Source organism: Polypterus senegalus, chromosome 4 (assembly GCF_016835505.1).
Source record: "Polypterus senegalus isolate Bchr_013 chromosome 4, ASM1683550v1, whole genome shotgun sequence".
NCBI classification, from domain to species: domain Eukaryota; kingdom Metazoa; phylum Chordata; class Cladistia; order Polypteriformes; family Polypteridae; genus Polypterus; species Polypterus senegalus.
This window is the reverse complement of record NC_053157.1, coordinates 234415655-234441132: the sequence shown is the minus strand read 5'-3', so window position 1 is coordinate 234441132 and position 25478 is coordinate 234415655. Positions and strand designations below refer to the sequence as shown.

The following is a 25478-nucleotide window of genomic DNA, read 5'->3' as shown; positions in this document are numbered from 1 at the left end:
GCATATTCTTTTCCTACCTTGTCAATTGTGTAATACGTTTTTTGAACAGGTTTGATGCATGGAAGTGATCACTCGTACTGCGTTCAGTCAGTTCACGTGAGCTGCTCTCTTGTGTGATGTTACGATGTCCACGGCTTTATTTAATGTTAGCTAAGACCCGACACTTAAAAGTTTCTCGCTACAGCAATTTTAACTCCGTTACAAAGTGATCCAAAGTCTCGTTTATACCTCGTGTCTTTTCATTAAACTTGTATTTCACAAATAAAGTATTCTGCATTTTTCTTCAGCTCACTTCTTGGGAGCTCATTCTACTGCGGTCACTGTCAGTTCACGTGATTACGTGGGAGGTGTGATGATGTCACACGCAGCTCCGCCCCCCACGGCCATTGAGCTAACGTCCATTACAGTATATGGAGAAAAACAGGTTCCAGTTATGACCATTACGCATAGAATTTTGAAATGAAACCTTCCCAACTTTTGTAAGTAAGCTGTAAGGAATGAGCCTGACAAATTTCAGCCTTCTACCTACACGGGAAGTTGGAGAATTAGTGATGAGTAGTCAGTCAGTCAGTCAGTCAGTCAGTCAGTGAGTGAGTCAGTGAGGGCTTTGCCGTTTATTAGTATAGATGCTGTTCTATCTGGCATCCCACAAAAATGTATCTATCGTTTACAACTTCTTCAAAATTCTGCTGCCAGGATAATAACCTGCTGTTCTAAATCCACTGAATATATTTACACCGATTCTCTCTCAACTTCACTGGCTCCCTGTTAAGTACAGAATACAATACTAAATACTGCTCTGAACATTTAAAGCTCTCCACAACCTCACTGATCTCCTCCAGACTGACAGTCCTCTCGTCCACTCAGATCCTCATCTGCAGCTCAACTTTCTGTACCACACTTCAAACTCAGTGCTATGGGAGCTCGAGCGTCTCTCATTGTGCTCCTCAACTCGGGAATTCTCTTCCCTCTCATATACGTCAGCTCGATTCAATAACACATTTTAAAACTGCCCTCAAAACTTATCCTTTCAAACTGGTATACCAATTGTGAATTATGCACTGTTACTGCCAGTTATCTTTGTTTGTTTGCTAATTATTGCTTTTTGATTTATCATTCTCTTGTTTTAATTTTTCTAATGTTTAATTTTATTGAAAGGTGACCTTAAGTGCTAAGATTATAAAACGGGATTTTCTAAAGGCCAAATATAACCAAAACAATTGTTCAGTCTTACCTATGGAATGTAATCCCCCGGAATTTGGTTTGGAGCGTACAGCGGTTTGTACAATACCAAGCAGCACATGCGTGAGGCATCTTTATCCATTACACTTTACTTGACGCCACATCAGTGCCACTCGCAATATGGCGGCGATGTTGACGTACGATGCTGCTGGTCATGCGGCGTCTACTAATGCTTTGTCTATGGTGACTTCCGCCCTAAAACAAAATTGCGGAAATTACGTTCTGTCGCGCATGCGTGGTCCAAATCGGCTAGTGCCGGCCAAAGCAGACGAAGAGACTGGAGAGAAAAGATAAAGAGCGCTGCGGAGGAGGAGTGTCTGTAAGCAACGGCAGAGTCGAGTTGCGGAGAGAAGACTGGAGCAGAAATCTCGGCGAGACGGAAAGACAAGGACGGCGGGGCAGCGGGAATCTCGAGCGAGTGTGTTAAGGTAACGGAGTGAGCGGTGGTGTGTTCACCTGCTGACCGTTAAAAAACGTAAACGTGCGGTAAAGCGGTGTGGACAAGAGCGGAGCGGAAAACTTGAGCGGCGTAAACGTCTGGTGATTCGCTTTAATTAGTCGTTAGTCTGTGGGTGGACATTTGTAAACTAACATCGCAGTACGAGGATATTTACAATTAATTACTAATATGTTTTATTATTGATGGACGGTAAAGCCGTTATGATGTAGCAAACTACGAATGCAACCATGCTAATTTTCCAGCATTCCCTCAATCAATTTCTCGAAACGCCGTGAACTTTGGTCGTCTTGAATGATCGCAATTTGTGAAGCTTTCCTAAAAAAATCAACTGCCACTGTTTTAGTTTAAACCTTACAGTTCCCTAACACACACGCACGCTATATCGTTCCTCGGCCCTGACTACACGTGCTGCGCCCACAAGGCTGCTTTAATAATCAAAGACGTTAAGCAACGATCGGGGCCCTAAAATGGTGAACCTGTGAATCGCACAACATGCATAATTAAGTTAGCCAGCTCCACAATGATGATTTAAAAATAAAAAAAAATTATATACAGTATATGTATTTTAAAAAGTCGTACCAGTCAGTCAAATGTGTGGTAAAGCGAGTGAAGTCAACACCTCTCACAAGAGTTTAAGGAATGATTCTCTCCTTGAATAAAACCCCAAACCAATAATCTGCAAAGCCAGGAAATGATGCAGAGTCCCAAAGCTTTGCTTTCAGTTTAGAATTTTATTAAAGATATTAAATAGACGTACTCTGTCAGTGGAGAAAATTTCAGTTCCTGGGCTGGGAGACATTTTTATACACAGTGACACGCCTGCTGATGCTAATGGACAACACCAATATTGCATTTTCCCCCCTTTGTCTGGTAACTTCTACCAAGCCCGCTTTCCACCTGGTTATGCCCCTTATTCATTATGCTGATAGCCAACACCTGTCTGCCATTGTGATGTCTTTGTCTGGTGTGCACTTCTGCCAGCCTTCTTCTTGCTGACCCTCCACCCACTCTTTGGCATCACCATTCAGGGGGTCCTTTTCCATTGATGGAGTGGCTACATGTAAGACTCGGTGCATTGCAGTGTTTAAACAGTCTAAGGCTCCATGCAGTTCAGTGCTTAAGCCTTATTGGTGGTGAGATTACAATCTACCTTAAAAATAAGAACATCTTATAAGGTGCAGAGTCGCATAGTGAAGTGAGTGCTTCATCGTATTCTACATTCTACCGTCAGTGCGTAGCGTATTCTCCTTATCCACTTGTTTGTGTACAGTAAATCTTCATGTCGATAAAGTGGAGGTGTCCAGTTTTATTTGTGTGGCTCAGTCCAGTTTTAGATCACATAGTTGTAAATGAGCCGAATGTTTAATAATGTTTGCCAAGCCTGTTTTTGTGATGCCAGGTCTTCTGCCTTCACTCCTGACACAAAGCTCCATTTTAAATGGTCTAAGAGTTTATTAGGCCAAGTTGTATTTAATGGCTTATGAATAAAACCAAAGCATTTAATACACAGAAATGTCAGCGTGTGATTGCTCAGCGATAGCAAAATTAGTTCTGAAAGTGATAGTCGGTTATGTTAAATAATAAAAGAAGTAAACTGCTCTAAATGGTTTCCTGACTCTTTTAATTACAAAGGAGAAGTCCGTGTGTTAAACTCTTCTAGGTGCTTGTTATTAGAATTATGGCCGTAACATTTTTTTCCTGAGATTAGAGGCCTTGAAGAAATGTAATAAAATGGGAGACCAGCTCTCAAAGAAGAATAAACGGCAAACGCCGAGTGTGTCCAGCACTCCCTTAGCTGCCGGCCGGTAATGGTAGGGTCCTCAAAGTTTATGACGTGTCCTGTGTGATTACGACATCATGACCGGTGGTCCGTAGCCCTGATTCATAAAGTCTGTCCCACTGATATGTAATGTGACCGTTCAGCTCAGGGCTTCTTTGAATTTCAATGATGGACACCAAGGACCTTCTCCGAGAGGATTTGTTGAGAATTAGAGCTTGAGCGCCAGTTTCATAGTTTTAGCAGTAAATTCCACTTGTCATTTGGCAGCACAGGAGTTTCATGCCACACAGACGGCACTTCTTCAGTACTAGGCTGACCCGCCTTTTAAGTTGACCACTTCTTAAGGCAATTTGATATTTTATACAAACTCATTAATTTGGTTATATTGCATTTGAGCGGTATTACTTTAATACTCGTAGTTTGTTATTTTTGTGATGAAATGTAAACTTTGTTTCTATATTGAGGTCGCCCTTTTGAACCCCCCTGATATTTACTACGCGGTGAGGCATTTGTACTCCATCAACATTAATGAGAAACTGCAATAAGAATAAGCTGCAGTGGCTTAATTGTTTTTAAGTAAATGTTTGGTTTTGTATGTGGCCTGTCAGTAGATATAGATAGATATCTTATCAATAAAATAGACTGTAACTGTACATACTAGCCACTGGGAGCCAGATCGAATCGGGCTACAAATTCTGCGTTTGTGAAATCCATAATTTCTCTGCAGAGAATTATTTGATTTTTTACTCTTTTGAAATTGTTTTGTTATCATGGCACTGATTTGTGCTTAAGGCTGATGTAATGAAGAGCTTCCTGTTTAAACGGGGCTGCGAGACGTGAACTCAGCTCTTCGGCGCACTTCATTTGATTTTTTCCAGCAAACAAATTTTCAAAACAAACCGTGTTTTATGACTCTAATCAGAGTCGGAGTAATAATTATGTTGGCGTGGTCATTTTAGATCTGAGATCGGCTAAAATTTAAACAATGACCGTTGTTTATGCCCAGCCGTCATTACTCAGTTTGTCAATAGATGTCAGAAGGACGGATGTCAAAACCGAACTGCCCAAAGATAGATTTCGCCGAACCAAGCAAATGACGATACGTTCTAAATTACTTACGGTTCCGGAGCTGTCGAAGGGTTCAAGTCAGTCGACGATGTTAGTCCTGGAAAGTACGCCCCACCAAACCAAAGTTCCAAAAACCAACCGAATTTAATGTTATCTGCTCTAATCAACACTGACTTACTATATTTGGCCATCCAGCGGCGTCACTGAAACATTCGAACATTCTTAGCCAATCATGCTATACTGCGTCCGCGTTTGCCACGTTATGTTCTAACTACAGAGGCAGAGTCCCATTGTGTGGTTCTAACTTGTATTGAGTCGAGGTATTGACGAAGCGAACACCATACATATGGGGTATTGACGACGCGAACACCATACATACGAATAGTATCAAATTGACGCGAACACCATATATAATGAATAGTATCAAATTGCGAACACCATACATACGGGGTATTGACGACGCAAACACCATACATACGGGGTATTAACGACGCGAACACCATACATACGAATAGTATCAAATTGACGCGAACACCATACATACGGGGTATTGACGACGCAAACACCATACATACGGGGTATTAACGACGCGAACACCATACATACGAATAGTATCAAATTGACGCGAACACCATACATACGGGGTATTGACGACGCAAACACCATACATATGGGGTATTAACGACGCGAACACCATACATACGAATAGTATCAAATTGACGCGAACACCATACATACGGGGTATTGACGACGCAAACACCATACATACGAATAGTATCAAATTGACGCGAACACCATACATACGAGGTATTGGGGTATTATCGGCGAACACCATACATACGTAATAGTATCAAATTGACGCGCGAACACCATACATACGGGGTATTGACGACGCAAACGCCATACATACGAGGTATTGACAACGCGAACACCATACATACGGGTATTAAACACCATACATAACGGGGTATTAACGACGAACATGTACATACCTAAGGAACACCATACATACGAATAGTATCAAATTGACGCGAACACCATACATACGGGGTATTGACTTGAACACCATACATACGAATAGTATCAAATTGACGCAAACACCATACATACGGGGTATTAACGACGCGAACACCATACATACGAATAGTATCAAATTGACGACGACGAAACACCATACATATGGGGTATTAACGACGAACACCATACGGGTATTAACGACGCGAACACCATACATAACGGGCTATTAAACACCATACATATCGCGAACACCATAGTATGACGACGCAAACACCATCATATTGACGACGCAAACACCATACATATGGGGTATTGACTTGAACACCATACATACGAATAGTATCAAATTGACGCGAACACCATACATACGGGGTATTGACGACGCGAACACCATACATACGGGGTATTAACGACGCGAACACCATACATACGAATAGTATCAAATTGACGCAAACACCATACATACGGGGGCAAAACACCATACATACGTAATAGTATCAAATTGACGCGAACACCATACATACGGGGTATTAACGACGCGAACACCATACATACGAATAGTATCAAATTGACGCGAACACCATACATATGGGGTATTGACGACGCAAACGCCATACATACGAGGTATTGACGACGCAAACACCATACATACGGGGTATTAACGACGCGAACACCGTACATACGAATAGTATCAAATTGACGCGAACACCATACATACGAATAGTATCAAATTGACGCGAACACCATAGATACGAATAGTATCAAATTGACGCGAACACCATACATACGGGGTATTGACGACGCGAACACCATACATACGGGGTATTGACGACGTGAACACCATACATATGGGGTATTGACTTGAACACCATACATACGGATAGTATCAAATTGACGCAAACACCATATATACGAATAGTATCAAATTGACGCGAACACCATACATATGGGGTATTGACGACGCAAACGCCATACATACGAATAGTATCAAATTGACGCAAACACCATACATACGAATAGTATCAAATTGACGCGAACACCATACATACGAAATAGTATCAAATTGACGCGAACACCATACATAACGTAATAGTATCAAATTGACGCGAACACCATACATACGGGGTATTGACTTGAACACCATACATACGGATAGTATCAAATTGACGCAAACACCATACATATGGGGTATTGACGATGCGAACACCATACATAACTGGGTATTAACGACGCGAACACCATACATATGGATAGCATCAAATTATATATAAGGATGTTATCATCCAATTGATGCGTAGTAACCAAAAGGGGGCGCCAGAGAGCCCCAGACGCAGCAATACATTAAGGTTCAAGGTTTCTTTATTTGCCATTTGTGTATAAAACCGACAGTCCAAGCACATTGGAATTCTTGTGCACAGCCTTTTCAGAGTCGTCATAGTAAACATTTAAAAATAAAGTAAACAATATAAATACATAATATGAATTATACCAACACTATAGAAAATGGTGGTAATATGTACACAAAAACATACAATTATATTGCAGATATTGCACAGTTACAATATTTCCCATTCATCCCTCGTCATTTACATGACAAGTGAAGTGAGGTAGTGTGAGGTTATTTCACATGTTCAGTAATTTTCTTTTTCCTTCAGTCTGACTGTGGCGTGGAAGACGCTATGGAGAAACCTTGTTCTGTGAGTGATGATGCTGTCCGCTCTGCTGTGTCTCAGGTTGCACGTACAGTTTTTGTGTCTGAGCAGAGAGTGAGCTGGATGGAGTGAGTCCCTGATAATTCCCTCTGCTCTTTTCCGACAGCGATGTGTGTACATAAAGTCCATGGAAGGAAGTTTTGTCCCTATGACCCTCTCCAGAGTCTTAATGACTCTTTGCAAAGCCTTCCTCTCTGCCTGTGTGGTGTTCCCATACCAGACAGGGATGCCTGAGGTGAGAATGCTCTCTATCAGTCCTCTGTAGGCCTGGATGAGAGGGTGATGGTTCAGGTCGGCTTTCCTGAGCAGCCTAATGAAATAAAGCCTTTGCTGTGCTTTTTTCACTGTGGCTTTGTTGTTGTAATCTGCAATCCCAGGAATCTGTGGCTGTCGGCCCTCTCCACCTCAGTCCCTTTGATGATAAGAGGCTGTAGAGGGTTAGGATTCTTCCTGAAGTCCGATATTTCTTTGGTCTTGTCTGTGTTGAGGATGAGGTCATTCTCTTCTCCGTAGACAAGAGTGTCGTTTACCAGGGTCCTGTACCCTGACTCGTCTCCCCCCCTTGATGAGCCCCAGGATGGTGGTGTCATCAGTGTATTTAATGACGATGGTGTTGTCCTGGGTGGAGACACAGTCATAAGTGTACAGAGTGAAAAGTTTGGGGCTGAGGCAACAGCCTTGTGGGGATCCTGTGCTGACTGTGAGCTCAGCAGACACCCGTCCTCCCATTCTCACCACCGGTTGATACGACAGCGTGGTGTAATGCTGCCTTCCAATCAAGAGCTTCTGGGATGGATGCTGGCAGCTTCTCAAGTTTACCGTTTTGAGTAGAGAGCTGCTTTTATTGTTAATATTATACAATAAAAACATACACCACGCAGAGCTGTCGTATCAACCGCCTGACGTAACCTGCTTTCTTTTTTCTTTGATTAAATCTATACTAATAAAAGGCAAAGCCCTCACTGACTCACTCACTGACTGACTGACTGACTCATCACTAATTCTCCAAGTTCCCGTGTAGGTAGAAGGCTGACATTTGGCAGGCTCATTCCTTACAGCTTACTTACAATAGTTGGGCAGGTTTCATTTCGAAATTCTACGCGTAATGGTCATAACTGGAACCTATTTTTCTCCATATACTGTAATGGAGTTGAGCTGGATGGCCGTGGGGGGCGGAGTTTCGTGTGACATCTTCACGCCTCCCACGTAATCACGTGAACTGACTATCAACGCAGTATGTAGAAAACCAGGAAGAGCTCAAAAATAAGCTGAAGAAAACATGCATTATACAATTGAGAAGGCAGCGAAACAATAAGAAGCGAGCGACTGACATATACAACCATATTCATGAGTGCTGCTACTTCGGAAACAAAGCACGATGTAAACCTAAAGTTTAAGTTAAGTTCATAGACAGGCTGCCGCTGGCGTTTGTAATTTAGTGCCTACCCATATAAGGCTGTCCGTCAGCGGCAATCCAATACAAACACTGCCGCTAAATATTCACGGGTGAAGGACTGTGCTTATGCAGAGGAAGATGAGATGGTCAGGGTGGTGTTTGACACAAACTCAGCGAAAGTGCGAGAGAAAGTTTTAAGTGCCAGGACTAAGGTAACATTAAATACAGCCATGGACATCACACAAGATGGCACCAGCACAGCTGAGAACCTTCGATGCAAGAACACCAAGCTGCTCACGTGAACTGACGCAGTGCACAGATAAAAAGCAACAGTTCCAAAGAGCGCTGAACAAAAACCGAATTACACAATTGAAAAGGCAGCAAAAAATATGAAGCGTGTGATACATACAAGCATATTCATATACACAGTGGAAAAAGTCAATGTCCTGCTAAAGGAAGACAGTGTAAAAAGAAAAAAACCGTGCATGTAGTTTGTCACGTCTCAGATAAAGAAGAAGACGAGCTGTTTATTGATGCAGTAAGGAACTAATCGATGAATGAAACCTGTCATCTTTACAACGATTGACAAACACGGAATGTAACTTGAACACAACACATCCTACAAATACGAACCTGATTGAAAGAAATAATGATAATCAAATCCTTGATGACAGCAACACTCAGTAACACTCACAAAACAAATACTGTATATTGACAGTCATGTTACGTTATTTTTAAAATGTTCCCTTTTCTTTTTCATAACTTCTTTAACACACTACTTCTCCACTGCGAATATATATATATATATCACAAAAATTAAAGGAACACTTTAAAGAAACACATTAGATACATCAGATCTCAATATGACGTTGGATATCTATACAAATAACGACAGGGCAATGTCTTAGGAACAAAAGGATGCCAAGTCTTTTAATGGAAATAAAAGTTTTCTGCCTACAGAGGGCTCAATTGTGTAGACACCCTAAAATCAGAGTGAAATGAAGATGTGGCAGGCTAGTCCATTTTTTCAAAAACTTAATTTCTGCTACTCAAAATGCTTTTCAGTATCTTGTGTGGCCCCCACGAGCTTGTATGCATGCTTGACAACGTCGGGCCATGCTCCTAATGAGACGACGGATGGTGTCTTGTGGCATTTCCTCCCAGATCTGTATGAGGGCATCCCTGAGCTGTTGTACAGTCTGAGGAGCAACCTGGCGGTGCCTAATGGACCGAAACATAATGTCCCACAGATGTTCTATTGGGTTTAAGTCAGGGGATCGTGAAGGCCATTCAATTGTTTCAATTCCTTCATCCTCCAGGTACTGCCTGCATACTCTTGCCACATGAGGCCGGGCATTGTCGTGCATTAGTAGGAAACCAGGACCTACTGCACCAGCGTAGGGTCTGACAATGGGTCCAAGGATTTCATCCTGATACCTAATGGCAGTCAAGGTGTCTTTGTCTAGCTTGTAGAAGTCTGTGAGTCGCTCCATGGATATGCCTCCCCAGACCATCACTGACCCACCACCAAACTGGTCATGCCGAATGATGTTACAGACAGCATAACATTCTCCATGGCTTCTGCAGACCCTTCAACGTCTGTCACATGTGCTCAGGGTGAACCTGCTCTCATCTGTGAAAAACACAGGATGCCAGTGGTGGACCTGACAAATCTGGTATTCTATGGTAAATGCCAATCGAGCTCCACTGCGCTGGGTTGTGAGCACAGGGCGCAGTAGAGGACATTTGGGCCCTCAGACCACCCTCAAGAAGTCTGTTTCTGATTGTTTGGTCAGAGACATTCACACCAGTGGCCTGCTGGAGGTCATATTGTAGGGCTCTGGCAGTGCTCATCCTGTTCCTCCTTGCCCAAAGGAGCAGATACTGGTCCTGCTGATGGGTTATGGACCTTCTATGGCCCTCTCCAGCTCTCCTAGAGTAACTGCTTGTCTCCTAGAATCTCCTCCATGCCCTTGAGACTGTGCAGGGAGACACAGCAAACCTTCTGGCAATGACACGTATTGATGTGCCATCCTGGAGAAGTTGGACTACCTGTGCAACCTCTGTAGGGTCCAGGTATCGCCTCATGCTACCAGTAGTGACACTGACTGTAGCCAAATGCAAAACTAGTGAAGAAACAGTCAGAAAAGATGAGGAGGGCCTCCACCTGTTAAACCCTTCATTCCTGTTTTGGGGGTCATCTCATTGTTGCCCCTCTAGTGCATCTGTTGTTAATTTCATTAACACCACAGCAGCTGAAACTGATTAACAACCCCCTCTGCTACTTAACTGACCAGATTAATATCCCATAAGTTTCATTGACTTGATGCTATACTCTGATTAAAAAGTGTTCCTTTAATTTTTTGAGCAGTATATATATATATATATACACATACATACACATATATATATATACACATATATATATATATATATATATATATATATATATATACATATATATATATATATATATATATATATATATATATATATATACCTTGATCTACATACTCTCAAATAGATAAGCCACACTGCTGTGTTAATTGTAGAGGCTTAGCCTCTATCGCCTACATCCGATGTTTGATTCCTGTGAGTGCATGCACTGAGTATGTACGCGCGATTGCCGATTCATTTTACCCTCGCATCCCCTTGGTTTGAGACGTATGAAAAAATATGCGGTTAACGCAGAATCATGTTACGTTATTTTTTAAAATCTTTCCTATTCTTAGCACAAGCACAGCTGAGAAGCTTGATGCATGTACTCCATAACAAAAAATAACGCATTTAATCACACTTTCAATTCCAAGCAAAGGGGAACTTTTGTCAATGCATGATTAACTGGTACACCGATTACACTGATGCACACATCACAGTTACAAAAATGTTAGAGTCGGAATAAAGCGCATTCCTATGACTGATCGGAGGCAAATTTCATTTCAAAAAACTACCCGAGCGAAGCCTTGATAAAAGCGTGGTGTTGTGCACACTGAAAAGCAAACAAAATTAGATGCATTACAGAAAGCGGACTTTGTGGCTCTTACTGGGGATCATTGGACTTCCGTGACCGTTAGTAATTCTAATGACATCTAATTACAAAATGTTCAATGATCACACTGTTTTAGCCTAATGTACAAAATAATTTTAGCTGAGGTTAATCAGAGTTTAAAGATGAAGCTGGTCAAATTACCTTTTATGTTTCTGACTTATTTTTTAAAGAAGAAAAACTGCACTTTATGTTGACATTTTGGTTATTAGTATTTAAAGACAATACCATTCTGAAAATGTACTTAAAGTACCACTTTATTTTTAAGTCTGCCCAATTTTAACCAGGGATGATATTTTTGTTTCTGTTTTGAATTCAAATGCAGTTTAAATGCATTTTTTTATATAAATATATAAAAATATATATATATAAACTGCTCAAAAAATTAAAGGAACACTTTGAAAACACATCAGATCTCAATGGGAAAAAGAAATCCTCCTGGATATCTATACTGATATAGACTGGGTAATGTGTTAGGAACGAAAGGATGCCACATCGCTTGATGGAAATGAAAATGATCAACCTACAGAGCCCTGAATTCAAAGGCGCCCTAAAATCAGAGTGAAGACATTATGTGGCAGGCTAGTCCATTTTGCCAAAATTTAATTGCAGCAACTCCAAATTGTACGCAGCACTTTGTATGGCCCCTGTGTTCTTGTATACATGTCTGACAACATCGGTGCATGCTTCTAATGAGATGACAGATGGTGTTGTGGGGGATCTCCTCCCAGATCTGGACCAGGGCATCACTGAGCTCCTGGACAGTCTGAGGTGCAACCTGGTGGCATTGGATGGACCAAAACATAATGTCCCAGAGGTGTTCTATTGGATTTAGGTCAGGAAAGTGTGGTGGCCAGTCAATGGTATCAATTCCTTCATCCTCCAGGAACTGCCTGCATACTCTCACCACATGAGACCAGGAATTGTCGTGCACCAGGAGCCACTGTACCAGCATAGGGTCTGACAATGGGTCCAAGGATTTCATCCTGATACCTAATGGCAGCCAAGGTGCCTTTGTCAAGCCTGTAGCGGTCTGTGTGACCCTCCATGGATATGCCTCCCCAGACAATCATTAACCCACCACCAAACTGCTCATGCTGAATGATGTTATAAACAGCATGATGTTCTCCATGGCTTCTCCAGACCCTTTCACTTCTGTCACGTGCTCAGGGTGAACCTGCTCTCATCTGTAAAAAGCACAGGGCACCAGTGGTGCATCTGCCAATTCTGGTATTCTATGGCGAATGCCAATCGAGCTGCATGCTGCTGGGCAGTGAGCTCAGGGCCCATTAGAGGACATGGGGCCCTTGGGTCACCCTCATGAAGTCTTTCTGGTTGTTTGGTCAGAGACATTCACACCAGTGGCCTGCTGGAGGTCATTTTGTAGGGCACTGGCAGTGCTCATCCTGTTCCTCCTTGCCCAAAGGAGCAGATACTGGTCCTGCTGATGGGTTATGGACCTTCTATGGCCCTCTCCAGCTCTCCTAGAGTAACTGCTTGTCTCCTAGAATCTCCTCCATGCCCTTGAGACTGTGCAGGGAGACACAGCAAAACCTTCTGGCAATGACACGTATTGATGTGCCATCCTGGAGAAGTTGGACTACCTGTGCAACCTCTGTAGGGTCCAGGTATCGCCTCATGCTACCAGTAGTGACACTGACTGTAGCCAAATGCAAAACTAGTGAAGAAACAGTCAGAAAAGATGAGGAGGGAAAATGTCAGTGGCCTCCACCTGTTAAACCATTCCTGTTTTGGGGTCATCTCATTGTTGCTCCTACAGTGCATCTGTTGTTAATTTCATTAACACCAAAGCAGCTGAAACTGATTAACAACCCCTCTGCTACTTAACTGACCAGATTAATATCCCAGAAGTTTCATTGACTTGATGCTATACTCTGATTAAAAAGTGTTCCTTTCATTCTTTTGAGCAGTATATATATATATATGTGTGTATATATATATATATATATATATGGAAGAGAAGGTCTGTGATACGGTTTGCATATTAGCAGTTGGAGATCCACAAAGGGAGAAAATGAATCACGAATCATAAAGTAGTTTTTATTCCTGAGCTTTCAACCCCTACCAGGGGTCTTCATCAGAAGATAACGCTTAGACATACAAGAATCAAAGGCAATATATAGCAACACCTTACAGGGGGAGGGGGGGGGTGACTAGGTCCGTGTGGATGGGGTGAGGTTGTTGGGAATAAAGTCTTGTTTATTAAGAATAAGTTCTTCTTAAGTTTGTATATGCTGGATTTATGTCCAAGTGTCTGTTGATGGCGTTCTCATTTGATAACCAGGATTCAGCCAGCTCTCTAGCACTTTTATTATTGGCTTTAAATTTTACTTGTACATCGTCCCAATTAAATGTATGTCCTGTTGATTTAGTATGCGTATAGATCAATGTCAGTGCGTCCTTTCTTCTGACGGCGTTGCGGTGTTCCTGTATACGTGTTGCGATTCTTTTTGAAGTTTGTCCCATGTATACCGCTGAGCACGAATTGCATGGAATGCTGTATACTGCGTTTAGTGTTTCTGCAGTCGATTTCTTGTTTTTGGCATTGAAGAGGGCCGTGCGCAGATTGTTCATGGGTTTGTGTGCTATTCTGACACCTGACTTGGCCACAATGCGTGCAGCACCTTCAGACACCTTGTGATGATAAGGGAGTGAGTGCCAGGCAGGGTGAGGGTTCTGATTCGAGTCAATTGTTTGTTGAGTTGTTTGGTGTCTTCTATGTAGGCTTCGATTAATGAATGTTTTCGAGTATCCGTTTGAAGTGAAAAGGTGGAAGAGATAGTGTCTCTCTTTTTGTTTCCTTCGTATTACAGTGGGTGTGGACTCTTCTGAATATAGTTTTAACACAGCTCCGTTTATGAGATATCGGGGGGTTGCTGGCAAAGTGTAATATCTTGTCTGCATAGCATTCTTTACGGTAAAATCGACAGCAGAAACACTAAACGCAGTATACAGCATTCCATGCAATTCGTGTTCAGCGGTATACATAGGACAAACTTCAAAAAGAATCGCAACACGTATACAGGAACACCGCAACGCCGTCAGAAGAAAGGACGCACTATCAATGATCTATACGCATACTAAATCAACAGGACATACATTTAATTGGGACGATGTACAAGTAAAATTTAAAGCCAATAATAAAAGTGCCAGAGAGCTGGCTGAATCCTGGTTATCAAATGAGAACTCCATCAACAGACGCTCGGACATAAATCCAGCATATACAAACTTAAGAAGAACTTATTAATAATAAACAAGACTTTACTCCCAACAACCTCACCCCCCCACACGGACCTAATTCCCCTGTAAGGTATTGCTATATATTGTCTTTGATTCTTGTATGTCTAAGCATTATCCTCTGATGAAGACCCCTGGTAGGGGTTGAAAGCTCAGGAATAAAAACTACTTTATGATGCACAATTCATTTTCTCCCTTTGTGGATCTCCAACTGCTTATATATATATATATATATATATATATATATATATATATATATATATATATATATATATATATATATATATATATATATATAGATAGATAGATAGATAGATAGATATAGATATAGATATAGATATCTATCTATATCTTCATCTCTACAAAAGGAGATGAGGAGTCACATTTTCATCCATCCATCATCCAACCCACTATATCCTAACTACAGGGTCACAGGGGGTCTGCTGGAGCCAATCCCAGCCAACACAGGGGCGCAAACCCCGGCCGGGGCGCCAGCCCACCGCAGGGCACACACACCAAGCACACACTTGGGACAATTTAGGATCGTCAATGCAGCCAACCTGCATGTCTTTGGACTGTGTGAGGAGACCCTCCCCGTGTCTGCGTGGGTTTCCCATGCAGTGCCTCTGACATGTCGAAAGCTCAGGAATAAAAAAAAAAATATTTTAAGATGTATGCATCATCTTCTCCCTTTGTAGATTTCCAGCTCTAAATATTCTAACTGTCCTTTTCATTAGTGACCAGTTTTTGCTGCTAATTAACATCTTTTGCCATTGTTTTCATTAACTTTGACTCTGGCTCCTTAGTTGTCTTATTTCTTAATTAGCAGCCAAAGAATAATGAGACGCGAATAGATTCGCCGTATGATCAGCTCACTTGTGTCCATCACACTATATCTGAAAATAAAGAAAGGTGAAGGTCTCGGTAAGGTTGATCTCTCATTTTGGCTGTGTTCCTGCTACATACAGAAAATCAACAGTATCTGTCTGTCTATCTGTCACTGACCACACTGACAAACCTGGACACCTCAAGTTTGGTACTCTGGTTGAGAAAGATTTTTTGAACTGTTTGACAAAAAAGAACTGTATAAACTGTGTGTCAAAGTGACATTTTATAATCAGTTGAAAGAGTTGCCAGATACACTATGGAAGAAAGAACTGCAGGTCTCTGAGAACATCACACCATCATGGAGGGCTTTTTATAAACTCCCATTGCAGAAAAGACTTTGGGATCTGCAGTGGAGGATAACACACTCGGCCTTAGCCACAAACTCATTTCTTTATACGATTAAAGCTTGAGACTGACCAGTGCCCATTCTGTTACACGAGAGAAACCATCTTTCAGCTCTTCATTCAGTGTGAACGGCTGAGGCCGTTGTTCATGTTCTTAGAAGTTCTTCTTAGTGGGTTTGGGATTGAGTTCTCAAAAGTTTGCTTTGTCTTTGGTATTAAATCTAATAAAAAAAAATAGGAATAAATGTGTTATTGGGAATTTCCTCTTAGGACAGGCCAAGTTGGCATTTGTAAAAACGAGGAGAAATAAATAGGAAGTACCTCATGGGGACCGACGCTCTGCTGCTCTTCAAAGTTTTAATGAAAAGTCGACTGAAACTCGAATTCATATACCATAAACTAACAAACAATTCAGAAATGTTCAGCGACATGTGGGGGACACAACAGGTACTGTGGAGGGGGGTGAACTGGTGCTCAACTGGGAATGAAAAGTACTGGGGGGGCATCAACAACAAGTTCTTATCATTGTGTGGAGTAGGGGGAGTAGTAGTAGTCTGATATATGGCTCTTTTTTATTCTGAATATTGGGCTTGTTTGTCATTTGACTGTGTATATTGTTAATATTTTTCTTTTTATGACCACAATAAAGGTCATTTTAAAAATAAAAAAATATCTATCTATCTCACTCTCATATCGTGCCTTTTCTATCTATCTATCTATCTATCTATCTATCTATCTATCTATCTATCTATCTATCTATCTCACTCTCTCTTTATCTGTCTGTCTATCTCACTCTCTCTTTTCTGTTTATCTATCTCACTCTCTCTTTTCTATTTATCTCACTCTCTCTTTATCTGTCTGTCTATTTCACTCTCTCTTTATCTGTCTATCTATCTCACTCTCTATTTTCTGTTTATCTATCTCACTCTCTCTTTTCTATCTATCTCACTCTCTCTATCTGTCTATCTATCTCACTCTGTCTTTATCTGTCTATCTATCTCACTCTGTCTTTATCTGTCTATCTATCTCACTCTCTCTTTATCTATCTATCTATCTATCTATCTATCTATCTATCTATCTCACTCTCTCTTTATCTGTCTAGCTATCTCACTCTCTCTTTATCTGTCTAGCTATCTCACTCTCTCTTTCCTATCTATCTCACTTTCTCTTTATCTGTCTATCTATCTCACTCTCTCATTATCTGTCTATCTATCTCACTCACTCATCTATCTCTCTTATTCTATCTCTCTCTATCTGCCTGTCTCTCTTAGGTGCAGTCCCTACGGTGTCAAGATATAAATAAATATAATTAAAAAAGGATAAGAAGAAATAAGGTAGAACACAAACATTCAACATAAGACCTTATTGCACAAGTTGTCGTCTATTGCACTGCTGCATTGGAGGTGATTAGGTGGCATAACAGGGTAGAAACTGCTATTCAGTCTCTTAGTCTTTGTTTTGATGCTCCTCTATGTTTTGTCTGATGGTAACAGTTGGAACATGGCATGAGCGGGGTGTGAGGAGTCTTTCAAGATGTTTTCCACTTTCCTGAGGCAGCGAGAGAGAGGATAAAGAGCAGCCGATGATCTGCTGGGCAGTCTTTACGATCTGCTGCAGTGTCTTCCTCTGTGCTGTTATGCAGCTAGAAAGCCCCACACAGAGTCCGTAGCCCAGGATACTCTCAATAGAGCAGCATTTTGGGGGGATGAGGACAATCAGGAAATAGTCTCTGCTGAGCCTTCTTGGCCAGCTCAGCTGTGTTCACACCCCAGGACAGGTCTTCCATGATGTGGTCTCCCAGGGATCAGCAGTCTGACACCCTCTCCGATTTAAAGTGGTTTCATGTCCGTTTTCTTTTTCCTGAAGTCCACAACGAGCTCCTTGGTCTTACTTGTGTTCAGGAGCAGGTTGTTGTCAGTGCACCACGCTGTCAGCCGCTCCACTTGGTCCCTGTAGGCGGACTCATCCTCCCCACAGATGAACCCCACCACAGTGGTGTCGTCAGCAGATTTGGCGATGGTGTTGCTGTGGTGGGCGGTGGCGCAGTCATGTGTGTAAAGCTTGAAGAGCAGAGGGCTCAGCACACAACCCTGAGTAGAGCTGATGCTGATGGTCGAGGAGATGTGAGGGCCCACCCTAACCCTTTGTGTGCCGTCTGTCAGGAAGTCTTTCATCCATAGACAGGTGCAATATGGCAGTCCCAGGGCTAGCAGCTTGCACACCAATCTGTGAGGGAGGATGGTGCTAAAATCAATAAAGAGGAGATGTGCATAGCTCCCCTGGTGCTCCAGACGGGACAGGCTAGCATGGAGAGCAGCAGCAACAACAGCGTCCTCGGTAGACCTGTTAGCCCTTTAAGCAAATTGGTGTGCATCAAAGGTGGGAGGGAAGATGGACATGATATGTCTCTTTAAATACTTCATTAGCACCGGGGTGAGCGCTACTGGCCGATGGTCATTCAGGCAGGTTATGAGGGATTTTTTTTTTTGGTAAAGGGAGTAAAATGGAGGATTTCAGACAGGGGGGAACTGAGGCCTGGGACAGTGACAGGTTAAAGATCTTTGTAAAGACCCCAGCCAGCTGCTCTGCATAGTTCCTCAACACACGTCCAGGGACACCATTGGGACCTGCTGCCTTCCTAGGATTGACAGCCCGGAGCGAGCGTCTCACCTCGTGTTCCTCCACCCTAAGGGAGGGCGTGATGTTGTTGTGAGCTGCCTCTGGTAGATCCATCTCAAAGCGAGCAAAGAAGTGGTTCAGCTCCTCTACCATTGAGGTGTCACCTTCAGCAGCTCCATGACTACCTTTCTTTCTCTCTTTCCTCTCTCTCTCTCTCTCTCTCTCTCTCTCTCTCTCTCTCTCTCATATATAGTTTCTTTTTCTGTCTATCTAACTGTCACTTTATTTTGAATCCCTAGTCCTTCTGGTCATTCAGTGAGGTGTCTAATGGCCTCCAGTCCTTAGCTGTCCATCGGAGGAGGGAATCCTACAAGAGAAGAAGCAGACATTTTGGAAGGAGGAAGGCTTCCCACAGAGCGTGGCCTCGGCTGAAGTCGATGATATGGATCAAAGAGCAGCGCACATTAAACAGGAGGACTGTGAGGACGGTGTTCCAGAGGTTGCATGTGTGAAGCTGGAGGATTGTGAAGGAGGACTTTCAGTTTTTAAAGAGGAGGAGCCTGGTGACATTAAAGTTGAGGATTCCAAGGATTTCTCGGTTAGTCTTGGAGTGCAGGCACATGAAGCTGGGAACATTTTCAACCAAGATGGTTCTGAAGAGTCTCATTCCAGTTTATCGTCCTGCTTCACTAATGAAGAAAACCTGGCAAATGCACAGAATTCCATCAAAGTGAAATCTGAGTTCTCTGAATCTGAAATGAAAATCAGTGAAGGAAATGGGGGAGAAGAAGAAGAAGAGCAGCAGTCCTCTAGGAGTGAAGCAACAAGTAAGTAGTGTGAAGCTGAGCACATATACAAGTTCTAATGGTGAGTGCACTTGTGTTTGTAATAAGTGAAAACGGGACACACGTTAGTTTGAGATTTATTGGAGAGCTAATGTCCCACTGCATGAAATAATATTTCTGTGGTTCCAAAAAAAAAGTGTCCAGTACTTGATATTCACTGTATAAAGTTACAATGTTAGTTTTGAAATACTATGCACCTCTTCTGTACTGTACTAAGGTTGATGGAAAGGAAGAGTGATATTTAAGTGCTGTAGTTAAGGCCCAAATGTGCACAAAAAAATGTTTTATTTCAAACTCATAAACGAGTTCTGTCATGTGCTCTGCTGTGCCAAGATGCCTGCGGATGGTGTGATTCACTTTTAGTGTGTCTGGTCACAGACGTCATTGTGAAGTGCTTAGAGTGCGGGCTGACACGTGTAACGTGTGTTCATCTGTGGAAAAGAGAAAGGTAACGTATTGACTGTATCAATATAGCTTTACAATGTGTACACGCACACACAGACAACTTTATACTTGCGTGTAAATATATATATATATATATACACACACACACTATCTATTGTAGAACAGTTCTACTGGAACAATGTACTAAAAGGATTTTATTAACACATCTATAACGTTCAAGTTCAATTAATCATACCACATTTTACTCTTTTCATAAAGTTACGTTTGCCTAATAATGTTCAAAAATTCTAATTCGGACTCACGCACAACCAGATAGACCTTCACTTTAACGCTGGTATATCCACAGACCGTAAACCTGTTGGCCAGGCCCTGGTCCTTTCCATTATCTGATTTTGACGTAAGACACACCTACCGAATGTGTGCAGATTGTTCCGTCATTCAGTTTACATTTAATCCAATCCATGCAGAAGGCCAGAGCCTATCCAGACAGCACTGGACACAAGGCAGGCAGCAGCCCTCTCACTTTTTTTGGTGGATGCAAGAAAAGAACTGCAATCTATTTAGAAAAAGCACTGTGGACACAGACAACTAGTGGCTGCAGTGTTTAAGCGTAGAAAACTAGGATCATAAAGCAGTTGTGCTACCGCAATGCTAGCTGTTGTACTCATGTTAGTTTTTCATAAATACAAATTAGGTTCTTAAAGCATTGATCATTGAATAAACTGAATGCCAGTCCACTGCAGGGCACACACAAGCACACTCAGTCTCACCAGCCAGTGATTGACACAGCAGACACCTCTGTGAGGTATGGGAGGAATACGGAGAACATGCCAAGTCCATACAAAGAGCAGGAATTGAACCTCGGTGAAGTCAGCATTACTAGCCGGTGTTCTGCCTGTCTCTATATAATAATGTATTTATTTAAAAGCTGTGACTTGTCCGTTTGTGTTATTACAGATTTCCAAGAGAGTGGTAGCTCCTCTTTGCCTTCATTTGGTCAGCTGTCTGTTCGGTGCAGACTTCGCCATAAGCTAAACACGCAGAAGATAAAGAAATCAACAGTGGGATTAGAACATTTGACAGCAGCTTCTTTGCAGAGTTCTTCTCTTCCTGTTGTCAAAAAGAGAAGGAGAGGAGCGGTCAACACTGAACATCAAGTGCGTGAACGCATCATCCAAACTGGAGAGAAGCCCTATTGTTGTTCTGAGTGTGGTAAACAATTCTCATTACTAAGCTATCTTCAGAGACACAAAAGAATTCACACTGGATGGAAGCCACATTGTTGTTCTGAATGTGGTAAGCAATTCTTACTACTAAGTTCTCTGCGGAGGCACAAAAGAATCCACACTGGAGAGAAACCCTATTCTTGTTCTGAGTGTGGCAAACGATTCGCTCACAAGAGCTCTCTTCAGCGTCACAGGGTAATTCATACGGGAGAAAAATCATATTGCTGTTCTGAATGTGGCAAACAATTCTCATTACTAAACTATCTTCAGAGACACAAAAGAATCCACACTGGACGGGAGCCCCACTGTTGTTCTGAATGTGGCAAACAATTCTCATTCCTAAGCTATCTGCAGAAACACGAAAGGATCCACACTGGATGGAAGCCCCATTGTTGTTCTGAATGTGGTAAGCAATTCTTACTACTAAGTAATCTACAGAGGCACAAGAGAATCCACACTGGAGCGAAACCCTATTCTTGTTCTGAATGTGGCAAACAATTTGCTTACAGTAGCTCTCTTCAGCGTCACACAGTAATTCATAAGGGAGAAAAATCATATTGCTGTTCTGAATGTGGCAAACAGTTCTCACTACTGAGCCCTCTTCAGAGGCACCAAAGAATCCACACTGGAGAAAAACCTTATTGCTGTTCGGAGTGTGGCAAGAGATTCTCTGACAGCAGCAGTTTACGTCAGCATACACGAATGCATGCTGGAGTGCAACCATATAGCTGTTCTGAGTGTGGTAAACGATTCTCACATTTAAGCCATTTTAATAGACACAATAGAATTCATAGTGGAGAAAAGCCGTTTTGTTGTTCTCAATGTGGCAAACGATTCTCTGATAAAAGTTCTCTTCGGTATCACACTCTGGCTCATACTGGAGAGAAGCCATATCGCTGTTCTGAATGTGGCAAACAATTCTCAATACTAAGCAATCTTCAGAGGCACAAAAGAACCCACACTGGAGAGAAACCATTTGGCTGTGCTGAATGTGGCAAACGATTCTCAATAGTAAGCAATCTTCAGCGGCACAAGAGAACCCACAAGGGAGAGAGAAGATAGAAGCCATATTGCTCTGATTGTGGCAAAAAGATAATCCACTAACAGCGATTTGTTTAAACATACAACAATGCCCACTGGAGGGAAATCCTGAGTATTGTTCTAAATATGATATGCAGTTTTCATTTTGACGTAGGCTTCATAGACACTGGAGAATTTGCACCGGGAATGAGGAATCCCTGAGCAGTACATCAGAAACCGGGAGAAGGTGGGAGGAGTCAAAAAGTCACCTGTCTATCTACTCAGGTGTTGATACAGTGGGCTCCACTGTGTAAAATCTGTGCCAAATCAAAGTGTTAGTACTTTCTTAGTGTGAAATGATTAAAAATATAAATACATACAGTACTTGCCACACACATCTCCCAGGATAAGAAAGTATCCATCCTTTCTCCTGGCACTTGGGTAGAAGATGGTTCTAATGATAGGGCAACATCATTCTTCAGTGTGGCGTCCAATCCCATGAGCAGTGCTTCTGGGCCTTCCACTCTCTTGAACCCAAACTGTTGATCGTCGTAATCGAGATGAGCCGGGCAAATGAGGACACATACACACACACACATGCAGCGAGGGGTAGGTGCAAAAAGTGTTTCATTTAAAGTCAAATGCTTCGCCCATTATAAACAATTTGATCAAATTTTAAGCGATTTTGAAGGTTCAACCAAATCCATGAATCCAAGAATTCTTTAATATGAGGTTAAAATAAAGTATCTATCTATCTAAAATCACTTGGCAGGGCACCTCTTCTTTAAACTCCGCACCTACCGACAGTTCGGTTCCCTGCTGTCCGTGGCTCCCACACCCAACCTCATTTCTTCCCTAAAGCCACCTGTGGCCCTGGCAGGACACTGCTCAAGTGCCCCGACAAAACTCCCGCTTGCCCCTCCCTGATCTCGTACCGAGAGTCGCAGCTAACCCCCTGTACATGCTCTGCTGGGAGTGATCATCTTCAGCCCCCTGAGCATCGACCTAACGCTCCTCTAAGCGGCTCCCCCACTCCTGCCTTTGTCCTTTTTCTTTTCTGTTCTTTCCTCCTTTCTCTTCTGTGCCACACCGGCTCCTATAATTTACCATGACTGGGCGTGGGCGAGAGACTCTGCTCCCTCTGTGCCACCTGACTGACGCTTCCATTTGTGCAAACATACGCAGTCAGCCAGGCACACCAAACCAAAGTGAAACGCCTTCACACACACCTGTGCCCAATCAGAGCCTGCCCCTCATTGGATGCGACTATTAATTTAAAATCTGCCCAATGCCACTGCCCACTTGGGACAGACTGGTGACATTTAACTCTCCTGTAAAGAGGCTGCAGATTCATATATGAAGAACAAACAAACGATGTGTGTCAGGAATTAACAGCTTGGCATACTTCTCTTGGTCGTGTTTGTAAAGCCCTAATAGTCCTCAGTTCTTCTACAGATGGCATTCTGACAACTGGCATCAGTGTTGGCTCAGCTATATCAGGCAGCACTGAAGAACAAGGGGCACAACCTGCAGTAAGGGTCTGTGCCAGCAGTAAACCGAGCTCAGAGGTCTATGGGGGGTCTGGGATTGATTGTTCATATAAATGATCTTTAAAAGCCTCTACACAATAGTGAAAATAAATCAGAAATATAAAATGGACTTCACAACAGTGAGCAGGACCATCCAGTATTGTGCAGCAAACCTCATCACCTCTACAGAAATAAAAAGAGAAGAAGAAACGACAAAACGAAACTCCTTCTGGGATGAAGGGAATTGAAGAAAAGATCAAAGACGCACAGAGGGACGACACGGATTGAAGACTCTGATGAAGCGGTGACATCACAGAAAGTCCCAGTGCTGGATATTAACGTGTGAGGACCTCACCTTCATAAAGCCAGACAACAAACTCAAAGCTCTGGCCAAAGCACAAAGGCGGAGAAGACACTTAACAGAAAGTCAAAGAGAAGGTTCAGAGCGGACGATTTTAGGAAACCCACCTCAGACAAAAAGTTAAGTAGGGAGAATATTCTGAAAGTAACTCGACCACCAGCCAAGAATACAAAGTGAAGAATTTTAAGGAACACTAATGATGATGATGATGATGAAGAACATCACAAACAAGCAACGAGGATAACCAAACTGCAGAGAGGAGCAGAAACCATCCAAGCCCAGCAAATGTCCAGGAGTGACGTAACAAGAGCAGAGGTAAGAAACAAACTGGAAACTGCTGCTGACTGGAAGACCCCCGGTGGTCCAGACGCCGTACCAAAGTTCTGGTTAAAGCCCCTGCATATCCTGGTTTAGGGTTCCTGTTTAAAGTCCTCCTGTTTATCTCTTCTGCTCTTTTTTTTTTGTTGTCATTCTTTGCTTTTGTAATTTTAATTTATTTATTTAATTGTGTAGACTTTTTCATTTCAAATCTCTTTAATGTTTAAATCTGTAACCCTGTTCTCTAATGTGCCATCTGGCCTGTGGGTGGATCCTCAAGAGGCGGGGCCACCCAGCCATCACCATTAAGACCCCGCCCTCATGGCCTCTAAAGGCAGGCTAGGAATTGAAGTCCCTGGAGGTTCATTTCCAGTGGGCTCTGGTGGGGTCGGCTCTCTTTGAAGGTTTTCTTCTCTTTGAGATTTTTGATTTATGTTGGCTTTTAACTTCCAGATTGTGATTTCTGGCATTGCTTCTGTAGCTAGGATTTCTTTTTTACTATTTTGATCCTTTTTTTTTTTTCTTTCTTTCAATAAATTCTCCTTTATAAAGATTCCGTGTGGTCTTGCTCTGTAGAAGCCAGAGGTTTATGGTTATCCTCTCTCTTGTTAGATATTTTCAGTGTATTTTGGAACATTACACCGCATGTTCTGACCTCTGGAGAGAGAAGCAGCCCCTCCAGTTAGGGTGCCTTTTGCTGCTCCTCCTCTGGGCAGGTTGATGGGATTATGGAGGCTCTCCTTGGGTGTTTTTGGAGGCCACACATCACCTCAGGAACTTGTGAGATAAATCACAACCACTAAGACCAGGATATGGCTGATCATAAAGATAGTAATGAAGCCATCACAGGAAACACCACTGTGGCTCACTACAGGGACAACCACCCTGCTTACACAATCAGAACCAACCAACCAAGTGTACCATCCCATAATCGCCTCTCTTCA

The 25478-nt window shown here is 42.4% G+C and overlaps 1 protein-coding gene across 1 annotated transcript; it reads left to right on the top strand.

The window, feature by feature from the left end:
* The first annotated feature begins 1482 nt into the window (after positions 1–1482).
* LOC120528154 (zinc finger protein 883-like) lies at positions 1483–25034 on the top strand. The gene is made up of 3 exons (XM_039752222.1): positions 1483–1670; positions 19130–19657; positions 21038–25034. Exons 2-3 carry the CDS (start codon positions 19273–19275, stop codon positions 22366–22368), a joined length of 1716 nt encoding a protein of 571 aa, XP_039608156.1. The 5' UTR covers positions 1483–1670; positions 19130–19272; the 3' UTR covers positions 22369–25034.
* Positions 25035–25478: the final 444 nt, after the last annotated feature.